The sequence below is a fragment of the Penicillium cosmopolitanum genome (genome assembly GCF_028827165.1).
Source record: "Penicillium cosmopolitanum strain IBT 29677 chromosome Unknown utg000009l:1.0-9042332.0:1.0-9050551.0, whole genome shotgun sequence".
In the NCBI taxonomy this organism is placed as follows: Eukaryota; Fungi; Ascomycota; class Eurotiomycetes; order Eurotiales; family Aspergillaceae; genus Penicillium; species Penicillium cosmopolitanum.
This window is the reverse complement of record NW_026622679.1, coordinates 6,314,441-6,332,201: the sequence shown is the minus strand read 5'-3', so window position 1 is coordinate 6,332,201 and position 17,761 is coordinate 6,314,441. Positions and strand designations below refer to the sequence as shown.

Below are 17,761 nucleotides of genomic sequence, written 5' to 3'. Positions count from 1 at the left end.
AAAGCTCTTGATCAGAATTCTGTCGAGGCTAGCCTATCAAACTCGTTAGAGAAGTTTAGGATAGGTCCGGCAAAAAGACCAATCGTGTGCCATCAGTCAACCTGAAACAAGGCTCAAGATCCGACAGCAAGTGAGTTTGATCGCACCGTCGCGTTGAATGGCACTAACACGGCTGATAGGCATGTGCTTTTACAACCAAAAGCGATTTTCGTGTGGGGACTGGAGCTGGACCAACTTCGCCCATCGGTGCAATTACGAGTATCGCACAGGCGAGACTTGTGGTATGAAACTCGTGAACATGACCGAAAACGAGAACAGCAAGTGCCGCCTCTGTGAAAAGATTGAGACCAAGTTCCGGCGGCGAAGCGCCGAGGTCGACCGCCTGGAACGGTGGAAACGTGAGGGGGCCACTCTTGTTGCTTCCATGGACCGATCCCAGAAACTCATAATGGACTTGGACAAGGAAATTTACGTCTTGCAACGGGAGCGTGAGGATCGACGCACGACCCTTACGCGATAATATGTGGCTTGTATCGGCAAAACCTGGTGAATTTTCCTTGGGCGAACAGCGGCTGTATTGACATGTCCTCTCATTTTCATTGTTTTTGTGTTCTGTATCCTCTTTCTCTTGTCTTTTCCTGGTTGGAAGCTTGCAGAACTCGTTCTTTTTCTTTTTCTTTTTCTTTTTCTTTTTCTTTTTCTTTTTTTTTCGTTTTCCTAATACCATTCGCCGGGGGGGGGGGACGTTAGGGATGTTTCATGTACCACACAAGCACATAGTCTGTGACATCAAGTCCAAATCGAATTTCTGCAATGTGACGAGCATCGCCGCCTGAGAGGGTCTGAAAGTCTGAAGAAAAACATCATTGGCTGTTCTGAAGTAATTCCCCTTTTTCGATAGGCTGTCGAGATCCAATGGATATATTGATGGGGCCTAGTCATGTTATAAGCGCCCTGGTCTTTGAGTGAGCGGTTCGCTGAGACGGCCCCGGGTCTCATAAAGGGGTAAGAGGGGCCCTTCAGCTGCAGATGCCCGGGTGAAAAGCCACTGGAGCCTGAAGAAGATGAAGTATTAGCCACTCGATCATGAGAGAAGGTCAGACAGTCTCGCAATGGAATCGGCAGGGAGGAATGTCGTCAGGTGGATGGTGAAACCCCCTCCTTCTAAAGAAACCCCACCGCATCACGTGCCATGTATACATCTCAATGGTATGTCAGCAATTGATGCCTGAGGTTTCAATTGGGCAGTACTAACTAGTCAGCAATGGATGTAAACATCATATTAGTCGAGTCTATCCTAAGGCCTGATGCACACCTGGGCGCCTAGGTACTCATCAGTTCCAACTCCCAATTCAGTCCACTGGCACGGGTTAGTATTTTTCAAACCAGAGACTCGTCGGATTCCCTCATGCCAGGCCTGGAGTGATGTATATATTGGGTCCGGGTTAGCAAGAATACAACCAGCGGGATTCAAGTAAGGAAGACAACTTGAACATCAACGGATGTCACAAAAACACTGGCATTCTTCCATGGATACCTAGGTATATCCAAGTACTACTAGTAGTACTAGTAGGTAGAGGAAGAACTTGAAGTGGACGTTCCTTCAGATTCAAGTTGGTGGCTGAAAGCCCAGGGATGGACTGGCGGCGCGGGGATTATATACTTTGCCGCGAGATCTTCAGGGCTGCACCGGAAAATTTATGGACCCAAACAAGAACCCAAGCATCAGACTACGTGTACAAGTTTGCTCGATCCTACTGCATCAAACATCATCAGATTGGAGACAACAAGGCACTTGTTGAGACTTGACCGGTGGGTGTCTGCCACGTCACCGACCAGCAACACCTGATGCAGTCATCAGCAGAAATCACCGGTTCGTACATGGTTGATATTGGGAGCACGGCGATAGTAGTAGATTGTAGCTCTTGATTTGCAAGTATTCAAAACACAGACGAAGGTATTAATCTATTTTATGTCGCCTGCCTCGGGCTCATCATCGACCTTGGCCAGCCCTTGTTCCCGCAGCAGGGCATCGATCTCATCTGCGCTCCAAAGGTGGTGGTAGATCTTGCCATCCTTGGTCTTACCCACCGTTGCGAATTCGACTGCGTAGCACGAAAGACTTGGTCAGCATTTTTGCAAACGATGACGATTGTCAAATGGGAAGAGGGAAAGTCTTCGGAGGATACTCACTCTTCTCACTGCTGAGCTTTGTCGAATCCATCGTCTTGCTCAGCACCTTGACGGCCATGGCGCAAGCCTCCTGCAATGTGGAGTCTTCCTTGTAATCTTGCTTAAGCAGACTCTGTGCGCTGGCATTGTTTGCACCAACGCTTGTCGCCTTCCAACCGCCGTAATTGCCACTCGGGTTGCTCTGGTACAGCTGGAATTGACGAAGGTGATCCCATCCAGCGTAGATGAAGGAGACACCGAACGGACGGAGACCACCGTGCTGAGTATATCCTTGCTTCAAGTCACACAGTCGGCGCACGAGCTGCTCGCAGGAATGTCTTCGTTGTAGGTGAGGAGGTAACGTTGGGCATTTTGACGGGCGTAATTGATGAGGATGTTGGCATCGGCGTTCATACCAGCAACTGCGCAAATCATGTTACTGCAGGGAGGAGTTAGCTCAACGATGCAAAAGCAGCACTAGCCATCAAGGCTGCGGTGAAGACCAAGGGATTTCGATCGACGTACTCGTTGATTGTGTAGAGCTTCTCGGCGGAGGTATCCTGCTCCAGGAGCTTGCTGGTCACCTTCCTCTCGGCAGCGAGGACAATGCCATCCTTGGCTAGAATACCGAGGGCAGTACCAGCATGGGAAATTGCCTCAAGTGCATATTCAACCTGGTACAAGCGACCCTCAGGGGAGAAGATGGTGGTCTACCGAACATCGTCATAGGTTAGCTGGAGCTGTTGCAGCGACCGAATAGCGGGGGCCGACCAACCCGTGAATCATATCGGCGAGACATGATGTATACAATGCAGACGTAAAAAAGAACCCAAAGCAGTAGTCGAGTTGAACGAGGTCGTGAAGGAAGAGGGGGGATGGATGAAGGGTGGTTAAGGTGACTGGTGACGGTAACGGTGAGCTTCAGCAAGTGCAAGTGCAAGTCCAGGCACTCGCCCTGCGCGTCCTTTGGCTCTGTCATCCGCCAAGCTCGGACCACCTCACTACACCAAAGCTTCGCCGCGGCTTTGCGCTTCTACATTTGAGCATTGCGCCACGGGGTTCGCCTCTTCTTGATAGTTTCTTTTTTTTGGGAACAATTTGTCCACCACTCCAATATGCTGAAATCCACATATACATCACTACCTCTGCCCCCAGGGTGGACGGAGCACCGGGCGCCCGCTGGTTGGTGCACATCTTTTGGTTAACATTGAAGATTCTGGCTAACCAGAAAACCATAGGTCAACTGTACTACTACAACTCGGCTACGAAGCAGTCAACGTACACAAGGCCTCAAGTGTCATCGCCTGCCCCTCAACCCGCACCGACCGTCCCTGAGCCTTCTCAACCACTTCCCTACTATGCGCCAGAAACTTTACCACCCTTTCCTCTACGGCATATGGCCCAGCAGGGTACGGGCCTGATGGGTCACAGCAAAGTGGACACCAGCATGGCCATGGGCATGGCCGAGGTGGTTTCCGGGGAGGAAAGGGTTATCAGGATCGTGGGCGTCGTGAGCCTCAGGATCAACCCAAGTCGAAACATCCCATACCAGATTGCGCGCCTTGGGTACTCGTGAAAACCAAGCTGAAAAGACGTTTCGTTTATAATCCGGAAACCGACGAAAGCTTTTGGAAATTTCCACAGGAGGTATTGAAAGGCGTCGTCGAATACGATCGTTTGGAACGCGAGAAGAAAGAGAGAAGAGAGCGTGGCGAAGAACCCGAGGAGCTTTCCAAAGATACTGTCCCAGAAAAGACGACACAGCAACCAGAGAAGGCCATTGAAGCTCCCACGCTGATCCAACCGGCACCCGAACAGTTAGGAGGCCCCGAAGATAGCGACGAGTATGAAGAGGTCGAGGTTACAGATAGCGAGTATGAGGACGAGGGACTGCCATCGAAACGAGCACGGACTGAGAGTGAGGCTCCCGACAATAAGCCAGTGGAATTCACCGAGGAGGATATGGCTTATCAGCTTGAGGCCATGGGAGAGGACTATGGTCTCGACCCGGAGGAATACGGTGAACCCGGAGAAGAGGACTGGGAGGACGGTGCCCAGGGCCTTGAATTGACCGATGCTGATGCCGAAGCACTCTTCCGCGATCTTCTCGATGACTACAACATCAATCCTTTCACGATTTGGGAGAACATCATTGAAGAGGGACGGATCATCGAGGATTCTCGATATACCGCACCCGGAAACATGAAAACTCGACGTGAGATATTCTCGAAATGGAGCAGTGACCGAATCAAGGATGTCAAAGAACGCAAAGCAAAACAAGAAAAGCATGATCCTCGCATCGAATACTTGGCATTTTTACAGGAATACGCTACACCCAAACTCTATTGGCCTGAATTCAAACGCAAATACCGCAAAGACAAAGCGATGAAGGATTCACAATTGCATGATAAGGACCGCGAGAAGTTTTATCGCGACTACATCTCTCGTCTCAAACTTCCCGAGAGCACTCGAAAATCGGATCTTTCCGCTCTGCTCAAGTCGGCGCCTGTCCACACCCTGAATCGGTCGTCGAATCTCGAAGCTCTCCCAACAATGATAATAACGGATATTCGATACATTGCACTTCCTGCTCAAACCCGGAACCCGCTGATCGAAGCCTTTATCTCTACTTTGCCGCCAGCACCGGATGTACAGCTGACAGCTGAAGAGCAGGAAGAACACGATCGAAAACAAAGGGAGCGGGAGAAGCGTGAAAGGGCCCTTGCGGAGAGAGAAAAACAAGTCGAGGATGATAAACGAAGGCAACGCGGGGATCTTCTTCGCGGTAAAAATCTCCTCCGTGAAGGTGAAGCAGAAATAGCGGAAGCTATGCAAGTCCGGAAGGATGGATTGCGCAGTTATATGGAAGTCGATGATGCGCCAGCTGAAGCTGAAGAGACGTATGCCAAATAACACCAGACATCATTCTAGAAAATGTATATATTCAATCTGCTACTAGTTCCAGCATGTTTGTTCAGGATGGGTCATAAAATTGGTTATTCGAAGCTCTCACATGCGGAGATGCGACTAGTAGGTCAGGTTATAAAGTAACAGACGTCTGGTTATTCTATCGCAATGTATCATTTCAATTTCCAAGGGTATCATCGTAGATTAGAGGAGGCCTGATCTCCATTTTTGTGAATCGTCATTTTTACCATGAGAAAATCATTTGAATCTCCAGTCGTCCCAATCTTCATCATCCTCATCACTTTCGCTCTCCTCCGCTTCTCTTTGTTCTTCGGTAGTCATTGGCTGGTCTCGTGCGCCATCCCGAGCGCGTTTCTCTCGCAGTTCCTCTCGCATTTGTTTCAACTTCCGCACTCGCTCCTCGAGCTGATCCATTTCATCGAATTCCTCCTCCATGAACCGAGCGGCATCCTCACGCTCGCCCTCCAACTCTGCTTCTCTCGCGTTCTTTGTTGATGCCGCCTCTCGTTCCTGCTGTGCGGCCAGCTCCTCGTTGGTTACCGGGGCTGCAGATATGGTAGCTTCTGCTGCAAGGGCTGCAGGTGCCTGTGGAAGTCGCGTCGGGGCCGCGACTTCGCGTTCGAACGCGGCCCACTCGTCCTCGTCGACTGTGTGAGAAGCTTGCGTAGCGTCGGTAGTTGTCGTCGGTTGCACAGTCGGTAGAACAGTATCTTGGTTGGATTCGTGTGGTAGCTCCGGTCCAGCGGTGTCCACCTCGTCTTCTTCCTCCAAGACCTCGTCGGAAGTAGCGTCCTGGGGACTGGGCGACTCAGCATTCTGTGCTTTGGCGACGGCTTCCACTGTCTCTAGGTCGGTCGACCGCAGCTTCTTCCGCATTACGCCATCGCCATTATCGACCTTGCGCTTTTTGCTGACCCGATTGCCAGTGGTATTGGGTGATGAGCCCTTGCGCGAAGCTAATTCATTCCGGAGAAGCGACCGGACGTCCGCCATGATTCAAGAGAGGATGGTATAAGATTGGCCGAGGAATTTAGAGGATGCGCACAAAGTTCGGTGGACTGGTGAAGAGAGTTGAGTTGGAATTCAAACTATGTAGTTTCAGGTTGATTCAAAAGTGGATTTTGCCTCGGTGGAGACCTTAAGGTAAGGTATCCCGCCTCATCGCGAATTCCAAGATATCGATCATGTGATGGAGATTACATAATCTAAGAACTCCCTTGGCTGGTCACACAACTCCCTCTCATCATTCCTTCATCCATCTCCGACTCACCTCATTCACCCAAATCCACTGGAGGGGCCATTAAGGACACCCCAACGAGCCATCGCTAGTCTCATCTCTAAATTCGAGAGTGTTCGCGTCCGAAACATCACGCGACCCCGCTTTTCGCTCGGCGCAAGTGACGCGCAAGGGATCGCAGACCCTCTCAAAACACGACCAAGCGCACTTGCCACTCTACACCTGTGCAAGAGTATCAGCGCACAGTTTGGAAGCGGCGGCTCTGGTCATCAAGTAATACTCTGGACCAGGCACCAGGCGGCAGCGTCTTCTCTTGTGTATCGCTCTCTTTTTCTTCATTTCCTAGCCCTTTGAGCCCGTAGAGACCGTTTTGTGGTCGCTGGTCAGGCGCATATCGTCGCTTTTGAGCAATCGCAGACTTTATTCTCCATTGCGCTGTAGCACACTTCGGTGTTCATTATCTCCCATGGCTGGTAAGCTCTTGTACACCTCCCGGGCAGACCTTGCCCTTTCAACCATCAACGGTGGAAGGCAGGCAGTAGCCTCGGCTCACCAACACGCGCTGGACAACACCAAGCTAACCTCAATGTCAGACGAACCACGACGCTCAGGCCGAGCCACCAAAGGCCAGCACAAGAACCTCGAACTCCCAGCCGATTCCCCCGCGAAGAAAGGCAAAGTGAAAGGGCCGAAAGACAAGAACAGCAAAGCCTCCGCCGAACCGACCCCCGGACCTAGCGAGGATGGGGAAGAGGAAGAGATAATTCGATGTATCTGCGGCGAATACGAGGAAGAGGAGGATGTGGAGCGAGACATGATTTGTTGTGATCAATGCTCTGCGTGGCAACACAACGACTGCATGGGCCTCACATTCACCAAGGGCCAGGAGCCTGATCAATACTATTGTGAGCAGTGCCGACCTGAGAACCACAAATCACTTCTCGAGAAGATCGCCAGAGGAGAGAAACCATGGGAAGAAGTCGCAGACAGACGAAGGAAGGAGGCCGAAGAAAAGAAGTCCAAGCGCAAGAAGGGCAAGAAAGGCAGCCGGAAGAGTCAGGGAAAGACGGAGACCAGCACACCAGCTCGAGCTGGCACTTCTGCAACACCTGGTCCTGGCATGTCTCCTGCCCCAGCTGCTTCGGTATCAGTCGAACCAGAAAAGCATGCCCAGGGCACAGACTCACGAAGGTCTAGCACAAACAAGCGCAAACTTGAGGATAACACAGAAGCGCATATGGTAAGTGGTCATTTCCTTCACCACATGAGGTACAGTACTAATCTCCACCTGTGACATAGGAACCTCAAGTCAAACAGCAACGGATTTCTCCAGAACCCGCTGAACAGACACCGGCGAGAGAAACTCCCAAGCCTAAGACTGAGCCCACTCCCGAAACACCTACGACGATGGGTACTGTTGAAGATCTAGTGCTCCCGGCACGGAAGCGAGCGGCCACTGCGCTGATCAAGCTATTTGTAGAACAGCTTGCGGAGTCTCAGAAGACAGGCGTTTCCCCACTACCCGCTGGAGAATCAGCAGAGAATACTGGACGTCAACTTGGTCTTGCCATTGAGGATGCCCTGTATCGGAATCTATCTGGACAGACGGGTGAGCCCAACGAAGGATATAAAACGCAGTTACGAACGATCGTATTCAACGTAAAGAAGAATCCTTCGCTACGAGATCGGTTGCTCGTAGGTAGTCTCTCCTCAGATTCCCTGTCTAGGATGAAGCCAGAGGAGATGGCGAGCGAAGAACTGCAACAAAAAGATGCAGAAATCAAACGTGAATCAGAACGACAACATATCATTGTACAGGAACAAGGTCCTCGTATTCGACGAACGCACAAGGGTGAGGAATTGATCGAAGACGAAACTCACGCCGCAACGGAATCGGTATTCTCTGCACCGCCTCGCCGTGCTACTGAAGTGGAGGCTAGTCCTGGAAACCAAAGCCCATCCTCTTCAAAACAGCAGCAGGGAGCCAAGACAGAGGCACATGGACGAGCACCCTCGCCAACCGGTGAACACCACGACCATGTGTTCCCCGAAGTCGAAACCAACATTCGCGAACCCGTGCCTCATGGCAGAATTCAGGCCGATGCTGAGATTGACGATCTACTACGTGATGACGAGCCCGAATCCCCTCCCTACTCGCCAAAGGATTTCAATGAGGATGGGATTGTCTGGCGTGGCAAGGTTGCCATGGCGTCTCTCGCCGAGTTCATGTCCTCTGCCAAGCATGTTGGAGGTGCAGACCTCAGTGGTCGTATTCCATGGAGCCAGCTTGCGCCGTCGACATTACTGGTTGATGGTCGCATTGATATCAAGCTCGCCAGCAACTATCTCTGTGGTCTGCGATTCAGCTCCTCCACCGACGTGTCTGTGATTGCGGTCACTAGCCCTGACATGCCCAGCGAGAAAGCGGGCTTTGACAAGCTTTTCGAATACTTCCAGGGCCGTAAGCGCTATGGTGTCATCGGACAGCACCCACTTTCTGCCGTCAAGGATACCTACATTGTTCCTATCGAGGCCGGTGCCACGACCAAGCCTGATTTCATCGAGCTATTGGAGAACAACTCTCTTGAAGGTCCGATCCATGAACGCATGCTGCTAGTTGTCTTCGTGGTCAAGACCGGCGATTCAAACCCGCCCTCTGTTCAACCACCCTCTCATCAACCCAGTCTCGAGCCAGGAGCCACCGCCAGCCCCCTGACTGCCGCTGTTGTCACGCCTCAGCAGCCGAACTTTGGCCCCCCAACCAGTCAAACACCACCCAATTTCGTGTCTGGTCTTGCAAATACCGCAGCCTACGGCCAGCAAAGTGCAACACAGCCGACTCAGCCTTCCGCCACTACAGCTGCCGCTACTGGCATTGCGGCCGCAATTCAAGTTCTGGGCCCCCAAGTGAATGAGCCAGCCATCCAGCAACTTCTCAAAACTGCACCCAACGTGGAAGTGGCGCAGTTGAACGTTGTTCGTGACATTCTAGTCCGACAGCCAGCTGCAGCAGTTAATTATGATACTCTCATGAATGCGCTCTTCGAGATTCAGCAGAACGGCAACGTCCCGCAGGCGAATGCCTGATTCATGATATCTTTACGACCATTTGTTATCTTACCATGTACTGTACAGTCTAAATTAGTTAGTTTTTTAAGTTAGTGTTGATGTCGTGGGACCTGAGGCTGGTTCGCCTCTTTAACTCCCACGATGTGGTTATTCATGGAACAGTGCGGATACCCACGGTTAACGGGCCCTATGCATCTGCCCGCCTGCAAAAACGGATCTTCACTATTTGTTTTGTTTAGTATCTCATTAGGTGGTTTTCCTTGTGTCTATTTTGTCTTATGATGGATTGCACGGTCTCAATCGAAACAATTTGAGCTAGTCCATTTCCTTAGTAGTTTACGCCGCTCCCATAAGGCTCTGCCATCCCAGTGATGCCAGTGATATTCTGCCTATAAACAGCTTGAAGTTGATAAGTAATGCGACCATGCAGTCATAGTCCTTTCCTAGGTACGGGATGAAGTGAGGGGCCTCAAATACAGAAAGGACTAGTCATGATGGTATGTTAGTGCTAAATTGCCTAGTAGTCAGTAGCTAGGGTTCTCCAGTTGACCCAACTCACCCATGCATTGCCGTGGTTCTCGCTGCAACCCGCACCCCAGATCTATAAAGGATCTTCCTTCTTGAGAATTCAACTCCATACGTTAAGACCCCCTTCGAAAGGTATCGACACTGTGGATTTAATATGACATTTAGAACATTTCATGTAAAGACAAGGATATATTGAGCGCGCATGGCCAGCAGCTTTCCATCGTACCTGAGCATCTTGCTCGACCTGAACATACAAAACGCCTGCGCTATGCGAAAGACCCGAACCAGAGACCAGAAATCCAGAAGAAAAAGAAGAACATTTACCATCTTCCGCCTCGTCGTCTGTATCCACCACCACCACCGCCGCCACCTCCCCCATACCGAGGGCCACGTCCACCTCCAGACCGGCCACCTGCACTGTAAGGATCCTCCTCTTCGTGCTGGCGCACAGGCGGGGCCCGGCCCTTAAGCTCGACGCTGAGCCGTTTGAAACCCTTGCGCATATCTGAATATCCCATGTGCATCTTTCCGAAGAAGTGATCTGCCAATCGTCGGTCATTATCGAGTCGACTCAGGTATGCGCCGCACACGTCGCAGACCTGGAGCTTCTGATGGCCTGACGGGCCTGAAGTATCCTGGAGATTCTTGAGATCGCGTTCATAGCCCTCCTTCTGATGCTTTGCCGTGCGGATCTTGTGCATATCGCTGAGAGCCATGGCGACAGAGCCTGTCTCGCCGAGGACGGAGATTTCGAGGAGACCGGTGTTGATGGTGTTGTTTAAGTCTGCGATTTGCTTGAGCTGAAGGTGAGGGTTAGCAATCAAAGTATACAATCGAACAGGCATCGGGGAAATATGGGAGACATACAAGGTCGTTGGTTTGCCTAATCTCGTCTGGGGTCTTTTCCAGTCGGCGCTGGGCAGTGTCGATTCTCCGGTCACAGTCGTCAATGTACTTTTGCATATCGCGCATGTAGTCGAACTCAAATCCCCATTTTGCCTTCTCCGCCGACGAAGCTGTCTCATACTCCGTCTTGAGGCCCTCGCTGTGCACCTTAGGGCATTGTCCGAGATCCTGTTTGGTATTGGTGAAGAGGTCGTGCGGGCAAGTACCGACGAGGTAGGAACGGCAGACTTTGGAGTCGGTAATTGAAAGCTGCGAGTTGCGGCCCTGGGCTCCGGTGCCAATGAGCTGGTCAGCTAGATAGAAAGGTGCTTGTTAGCTCAAATCCGGAGGACCCAAGAGAATCGGTAGGGTGTAATATGATGGAACATACCTCCCATGAGCTGCTCCAGCAGCTTTCTCTGTTCCGCGGCCATGATCAATTCCTAGACGTCAGACGAAGGAAGAACAAAAGCGAACACTAAGGCAAGTTCTGAACTGAATGATCACTCAACGGCGGTTTTGGGGGAGGTTTTTTGATGCGATGCGGCGCTAAGGACAGCACCTCACAAGGGAAGGCGGTCAGTCTCGAACAATCAACAGCCCCAGAGGAGGGTCTCAGCTTGACCATCGACGTATCTCTACTTCGATTGTGGTATGTCCAGGGTCCTCGGATATTTCCAGGGCTTATTGTGGTGACCTGGCGACTTCTTTTGACCTCTCCCTTTGAGTTTCACCGAATTCGCTGTCCATTGGAACCTTCCCCGCCAAATATCGCATGGACAAGGAGCGGCGACGACCGAGCTCCGGCATGAAGTGATGACGACCTTTGGCCTCCTTTCTCTGTTGCTGACACTGGCTGTCACACTATGGAGCTCAACTGCTTCTGCATCATCCGACTACCATGAACAACTCTTCCTTCAACCTCTCCCTCAATCATCTCTCCTAGCTTCGTTCAACTTCCGAAGTAACACCTCACAACAAGCTTTCGACAACCAACATTTCCGATACTTCCCCCGAGCGCTAGGTCAGATTCTCCAACATGTGCATACAAAAGAACTTCACTTGCGATTTACTACGGGGCGATGGGACGCCGAAAGCTGGGGTCCACGGCCGTGGGGTGGCAGTAAAGAAGGTGGCACTGGTGTGGAGCTCTGGGCCTGGATTGATGCCCCAGATGACGATGAGTATGTGGTTACAGAGACAAAGTTTTGAATATCTGCTTATACTGGTTCTAATAATTGTAGGGCTTTCGGTAAATGGATCGCTCTGACACAATCCCTGTCGGGTCTGTTCTGCGCTTCTTTGAATTTCGTCGACTCAACACGAACAACCCGTCCTGTCGTATCTTTTGAGCCGACTGGCGATCACCAAGACGTTGATGGGCTTCACCTACTACACGGAACCCTGCCCGGTGAGGTGGTGTGCACGGAGAATTTGACCCCTTTCCTGAAGCTTCTCCCGTGCAAGGGTAAAGCGGGTATTTCCACACTTTTTGATGGCCATAAGCTGTTTGATGCGGCATGGCAGAGTATGTCAGTGGATATGCGACCGATCTGCACCTCCGACGGTGACTGTGTTGTTCAAATCGAACAGACCATTGATATGGTCCTAGATGTTGAGCGCTCCAAGCGACCTCGGTCAAACCCCATTCCTAGGCCTCTTTCCAATGAGCTTCTAGCTTGTGACACTTCCAAACCTTACAACTCGGAAGACAATTGTTTCCCTTTGGAGAAGGGGGCAGATGCTGCTTGGAGTATCTCAGAAGTTTTTGGTCGCACATTGACCGGTGTATGTCCTTTAACAGGTTCTGATGGCACCCAGGAGCACTCGGTTTGTCTTCGAGTTCCCCATGAAAAGCAAGTTTTCATTACCGAGGGCTCGACAGAGATCAAGAAAGAGGACGGTTTCACGCGCTGCTTTGATCCGGCACCCGCTCAGCCCTTTGACCTGTCGATCCCAGAACAGACTGTTGACATTCCAGTTCCCCGGGAAGAGCCTATTTTATATGCCGAGCGAACCATTGTTGGTCATGGCCAGGAGCGTGGTGGCATGCGCATCATATTTGGCAATCCGTCCAATACCACGGCAGTAGACTTTATCTTGTTTGAGTCTCTGCCATGGTTCCTGCGACCTTATATCCACACTTTACAGGCGACTATTACGGGCCGCGACGGGATTCCCACTGAGATTGCGGCATCAGATCTTGTCACTTCGACATTTTACCGACCGGCCATTGATCGTGAACGCGGAACACAACTAGAAATAGCGCTATCCGTCCCAGCGGCATCGACCGTGACCCTGACCTATGACTTTGAAAAGGCTATCTTGCGATATACCGAGTATCCGCCGGATGCCAATCGTGGTTTCAATGTTGCCCCTGCCGTCATTCGGATTTTGAATGTGGAAAATAGTGCGCCGGTTTACATCCGGTCTACTAGTCTTCTGCTGCCTCTGCCAACTCCCGACTTCAGTATGCCCTACAATGTGATCATCCTTACCAGTACTGTGATTGCTCTTGCATTTGGCACCGTGTTCAATATTCTCGTGCGGCGCGTGGTTTCAGTAGATGAGGCTGCTGCATTGGGTGCTCAAAGTCTCAAGGGTCGACTTCTGGGCAAGTTGGTGGCCATTCGAGACCGGTTCCGCTCCAAGGAGACCAAGGTTGAATAAACTTCCATAGGTGGCTACTGATATTTTTTTTAATTTGCGTTTTGTCAAATATACCTTTCAAACATGTCATCCCAAGCTATCTATAGCAAGAATCTCATAATTGCAGCTAATGTACAAATTTCGTCGTTAGTAGGATATACTAGTGCTGTATCTGCTTTCTTCAAAGCACGAAAAACAACCTTGGAAACAGAGGGGGATTGGCCAGATGTGAATTGACAATATCAGCCCTGGGCTCATTCAAGGTTTCAAAGTTCCGAATATATTCTTCATAGTTCCCCAACCAGGAAAAGTATCGGCACCACCAGGCTTAGTACCCATGAAGGAATGATCCTCTCCAGAACAAGTGGGCTCTCCGCTGTCGGTCGTGGTCTTGATATCATCTCCCGCGAGACCTGCGCGCGCAAGATACTTGGCCTCAGCTCGAGATTTTTGGTCGTCAAGACCGAGGAAAGCGCCCATGGTTTCACGGGGGTTACTGGGCTAGATACCAGAAGATAAGGTTAATATCCTCTTTCGAGTCATTCGACAAGGAGATGAAAAGGGAACGAACATCTACATGTCCTTTTCCTTCATTGAGAACATCATTCATGCCGCCTTTATGGAAGCTTCGATCGCCCCAACCGGCGCCACCACCGATATTATTCGCCGGGGTTGGTGTAGTCCCCGTGCCTCCAGCCACGGTGGTGGGTGGACGACTGTCGGTGGGTGATCCAGGCATACTGTGACTAGACAAAATTAACGTCGACATACAGCTTTTTAATGAGCTATCTCCGCTGAATAGGCATAGAGATAACCAGGTCCATAAACTCACATTCTAGATAAAAGAGAGTCGATGTCGTTCTTTGGCAGGTGATTTCTTAACAAACCGAGTTACACACTCGATTAATGACAAGATGATAGATACCATTCTGAAAACTTGCCACCTTAACCCGAGTTTATATACTACTAGTAGGAAGGGCTGACCTCATGGGCGGGAATGAAAGAAGGATGAAGTCATAATGAGTTCGGACTTGGCCAATCTTGTTGGCCCGAGGCACCAACTGAGTCAGCACGTCCAATCGCTTCGGCCTACAATTGATAGTGCAAGTAGGTCTTTGCAAAAACACATAGTAACTTGGGAAATTTTGGTATTTAGAAATGTACATCTCAGTCACATCTGTGCTAGCGGCTAGTCTAACTTGGAAGCTCTACGGGTTTGTTAGGAAATGGGGACCATTTTGGGCTCTGGATCTATTCTTGAAGACGAAATTGAGAATACTAGTAACAGATAAGCGCTAGAATGCGAGGGAACCTATGAAACAATATTATCTGATTTCAATTAATTCTCTATCTAATCGTCTACTGTTCCGTGCCTTCTGCTAACAGCACGACTTCAAATACCGAATGGCTTTTGAATTCTCCAACCTCTCACCGAGGATTATTTCGATCATAACGTATCACCTGCAAAGCAGGCCACACCTGCAACATTACAGCACCGGCCATAACACAACCGGCGAAAATTTGGGCTCGCAGAAACGAAGCTTCTTCAAGATTCACCAATGCTCCGGCGATTGGAGTTCCTGCTAAAGCACCAAAGGATGATATACCCCACATCATACCCAATCGCGTGCCCATCCAGTTGGGACTTGAGCAAAAGACCGGGTGGGCAACTATAGCCGTCGGCCCCGTGACAATGACACCACTCAGAATACCCCAGTAGCAAGCCCAAACAATGAATCCAGCAACATTGCTAACGGCGATCCAAGTGAACATAGCAATCGCCGATGCCACCACCACGAGCAGTAGGATGATTATAGGCTTGACGTAGGCAACGATCAAGTAAGGCATGATACGTCCAAAGCAGGAAGAGCCGTTGACGATGGCTACCATATAGAATGATAGACTGGTCGTTGTACCTACAACGACCCGACCATATGAAGCGACATAGAAGATAGGAACGTAGTAGGCGAGCATGACCAAGGTCAGAGAGACGGAGAAGAGCATATAAGAGGGCTCGCGGAAAGCCTTCCAGTCAATGAGGCTTCGAGCACGGGCCTTTTGACCTGGTCGGCGGCAAAGAATGTAGCATGCGATAATTGCCATTAGCAAGCTGATGAACGCAATACAGCGAACCGCCCATGGAAATCCAATCTTGGGCTGGAGTTGCCGAAACATAACAGGAAAGATCACAGCTCCGACGCTAGATCCAATTGATGCTATTCCAATGGCGAGCGGTCGTTTCGTAGTAAAGCTTGTCGACACTACGGTCAGAGCCGGGATATAAGCAATGCCGCCACCTGTTCCGACACAGAATCCATGCGCGAGAAGTACCTAAGAGAAGGTTAAGAGGTCAATCTATAGAATATTGGACAAAGAGGAACAAACCTGGTAGTACTCCGTCGCGAGACTAGCCATCATCAACCCGAAGACCGTCAAGAAGCTCCCAATCACGGTCAATGAACGGATATATCCCGCATCAACTAGCGGACCGGAAACAATACCAATCATTGGGATCAGCGTTGCTTGGATACTTCCTATCCATGAGATCGCTGATGGCGATTGGTCACTTAGAAGCTCTGTTTGGTAGTATTCTTGAAAAGCGCCAAAGGTAGTCAATATGCCCCTGGACCATCCATTAGCTTTCTAAATCCCCGTCGTAGTCGGAGGAAAAGGCTCACCAAGAATTGACAAAAACACAGAATAGCGCAACGACATTCAACCAAGCCTGCAGCCCCCCATTGATTTTTGGCTTGCAAAAGTCACCATCCTCCGACTGTGGGGCTCGATTTGCCGCGACTTTCTCAGGCGACGGAGTGCCATGATCTTGCTCAATATTGGGAAGAGTCGCCTTCTCAGTCATTTCCATGCAGCGGTAAAATCCCAGTTCCTGCGAGCGCAGCGGCCCCGGAGCTAACTAGTAGTTATAAGACCCATGTTCCCCTCGAACCGACCCCACGGGGTTTCCATTAGTCACGGGAATGAGGTGCTGGTCTTCGGTTGAGCCGGCAGTTTGTAGCCGAACTCTACCGATTGGCACAAGTTTGGGAGCTTGAGTCATTCACCGTAAATTAGGGTCCCTGGAGCGGTCACCTCCGATTGATTTCTGCTATCCCCGCGTCTGGGGGATCTTGGCCTTCGTTTGTGCTCCGTGTCGACTTGGAGAATTGATGTAGTTTCTGAGATGCGATATCGGGGTATTTTTGTATCTGCTCGATTGTGATTGGCGGAAATTTTCCGCTCTCTTTTCTTTTGCATCCTTTATTCTTCAATTGGAAATTCGAACTACATTTGGACACCATCTTATTCAATTAGCTACTCTATGAAAAGCCTCACATCATGAGGGGTCTTAGACGACCTAAAACGAGGAAATGCAACTGCTACGCCAAAACACCCAGGCGGGACCATGCGCTGTCAATTGATTAGGACAAATCATCAATGTTCGCGGAAGGCGCAACGAATCTATGCAAAATTCGCTCTACAGCGGATGCCGAGTTCCGTCCTCGTGCAGTCAACACTTGGCAAAATACTTGGCACATGAGCAAGCCGGAAATGTACTGGATGCTTGGACCATGATAGACCATGAATTCTTCTTATATTCCATAGGTCATAAGCCTTAGAACGGGGGACACCCCTGGCGTACTAGTGCTATCTGGACGATTCATTGAAAGTTTATTAATTGCACTCAGGGCCTTAGGTGGGGCAAAATTAGTTCCAAAAATGTGGCTTTTATATCAGGCGCCCTCTTCTTTTTTTCCTCTTGTTAATTTTATCATCTGAGTCAGGATTTGGCTTTCTAAACCTAGCAGATGTAGCGAAGATGTCGGTACCTAGAGCTACGAATATTGATATGGGAAGATTGAAAATTGGAAGAAATGCGAGTGGTTATGAGATATATGTAGCACAGAAATACTACACTATACGATAGTATACATAATTAGGTAATCTTGCCATTCTTAATTGTTTGCAATGGAGAAGAAGTAAAGTGAAAAGGGCCTAGCAAAGCTTTACTGCTGGCTGTGTGGGGTAGTGAACCCTTCAATCGCTCCTAGCTCAAGGGTATTCTGTATAGCCCTGTGGCTGAGGCTGATAATCTGCCAATTTATGCCATCTGATTGGACCCATAATATCCGCGGTCTATTTATGAATATGTCCCTCTCCATTTTCGGTAAAACCTGCCGCCCGTCGATTTGAGTAAAATTGACTTTGCATGACGGGAGCCAAGCCGATCGACAGGTGGGATACTAGAATCTATTTATTATGCCTATGCCCCTGACAGACTCGGGATATTCTCAT

General features: G+C 50.1%; 9 protein-coding genes across 9 annotated transcripts; 4 read left to right on the top strand and 5 right to left on the bottom strand.

Annotated features, from left to right (window-relative positions):
- Positions 1-157: 157 nt before the first annotated feature.
- Positions 158-520, top strand: N7509_010439 (uncharacterized protein; the record flags this gene model as incomplete). Its single annotated transcript, XM_056635076.1, has 1 exon — positions 158-520. One exon carries the CDS (start codon positions 158-160, stop codon positions 518-520), a length of 363 nt encoding a protein of 120 aa, XP_056485696.1.
- A 1,445-nt stretch (positions 521-1,965) lies between these two features.
- Positions 1,966-2,971, bottom strand: pre9 (proteasome core particle subunit alpha 3; the record flags this gene model as incomplete). The annotated part of the gene is made up of 5 exons (XM_056635075.1): positions 1,966-2,105; positions 2,194-2,452; positions 2,479-2,611; positions 2,698-2,882; positions 2,948-2,971. 5 exons carry the CDS (start codon positions 2,969-2,971, stop codon positions 1,966-1,968), a joined length of 741 nt encoding a protein of 246 aa, XP_056485695.1.
- A 316-nt stretch (positions 2,972-3,287) lies between these two features.
- On the top strand, positions 3,288-5,085 carry N7509_010437 (uncharacterized protein; the record flags this gene model as incomplete). The annotated part of the gene is made up of 3 exons (XM_056635074.1): positions 3,288-3,354; positions 3,411-3,682; positions 3,757-5,085. 3 exons carry the CDS (start codon positions 3,288-3,290, stop codon positions 5,083-5,085), a joined length of 1,668 nt encoding a protein of 555 aa, XP_056485694.1.
- Positions 5,086-5,337: 252 nt separating this feature from the next.
- On the bottom strand, positions 5,338-6,093 carry N7509_010436 (uncharacterized protein; the record flags this gene model as incomplete). The annotated part of the gene is made up of 1 exon (XM_056635073.1): positions 5,338-6,093. One exon carries the CDS (start codon positions 6,091-6,093, stop codon positions 5,338-5,340), a length of 756 nt encoding a protein of 251 aa, XP_056485693.1.
- A 710-nt stretch (positions 6,094-6,803) lies between these two features.
- On the top strand, positions 6,804-9,424 carry N7509_010435 (uncharacterized protein; the record flags this gene model as incomplete). Its single annotated transcript, XM_056635072.1, has 2 exons — positions 6,804-7,577; positions 7,637-9,424. 2 exons carry the CDS (start codon positions 6,804-6,806, stop codon positions 9,422-9,424), a joined length of 2,562 nt encoding a protein of 853 aa, XP_056485692.1.
- An 830-nt stretch (positions 9,425-10,254) lies between these two features.
- N7509_010434 (LUC7 domain-containing protein) lies at positions 10,255-11,253 on the bottom strand (the record flags this gene model as incomplete). Its single annotated transcript, XM_056635071.1, has 3 exons — positions 10,255-10,734; positions 10,802-11,133; positions 11,211-11,253. 3 exons carry the CDS (start codon positions 11,251-11,253, stop codon positions 10,255-10,257), a joined length of 855 nt encoding a protein of 284 aa, XP_056485691.1.
- A 382-nt stretch (positions 11,254-11,635) lies between these two features.
- On the top strand, positions 11,636-13,489 carry gpi16 (GPI-anchored transamidase subunit GPI16; the record flags this gene model as incomplete). The annotated part of the gene is made up of 2 exons (XM_056635070.1): positions 11,636-12,003; positions 12,064-13,489. The coding sequence occupies 2 exons, from the start codon at positions 11,636-11,638 to the stop codon at positions 13,487-13,489; spliced, it is 1,794 nt and encodes a 597-aa protein (XP_056485690.1).
- A 237-nt stretch (positions 13,490-13,726) lies between these two features.
- On the bottom strand, positions 13,727-14,207 carry N7509_010432 (uncharacterized protein; the record flags this gene model as incomplete). The annotated part of the gene is made up of 2 exons (XM_056635069.1): positions 13,727-13,969; positions 14,040-14,207. 2 exons carry the CDS (start codon positions 14,205-14,207, stop codon positions 13,727-13,729), a joined length of 411 nt encoding a protein of 136 aa, XP_056485689.1.
- A 689-nt stretch (positions 14,208-14,896) lies between these two features.
- N7509_010431 (putative MFS monocarboxylate transporter) lies at positions 14,897-16,328 on the bottom strand (the record flags this gene model as incomplete). Its single annotated transcript, XM_056635068.1, has 3 exons — positions 14,897-15,799; positions 15,854-16,091; positions 16,147-16,328. 3 exons carry the CDS (start codon positions 16,326-16,328, stop codon positions 14,897-14,899), a joined length of 1,323 nt encoding a protein of 440 aa, XP_056485688.1.
- Positions 16,329-17,761: the final 1,433 nt, after the last annotated feature.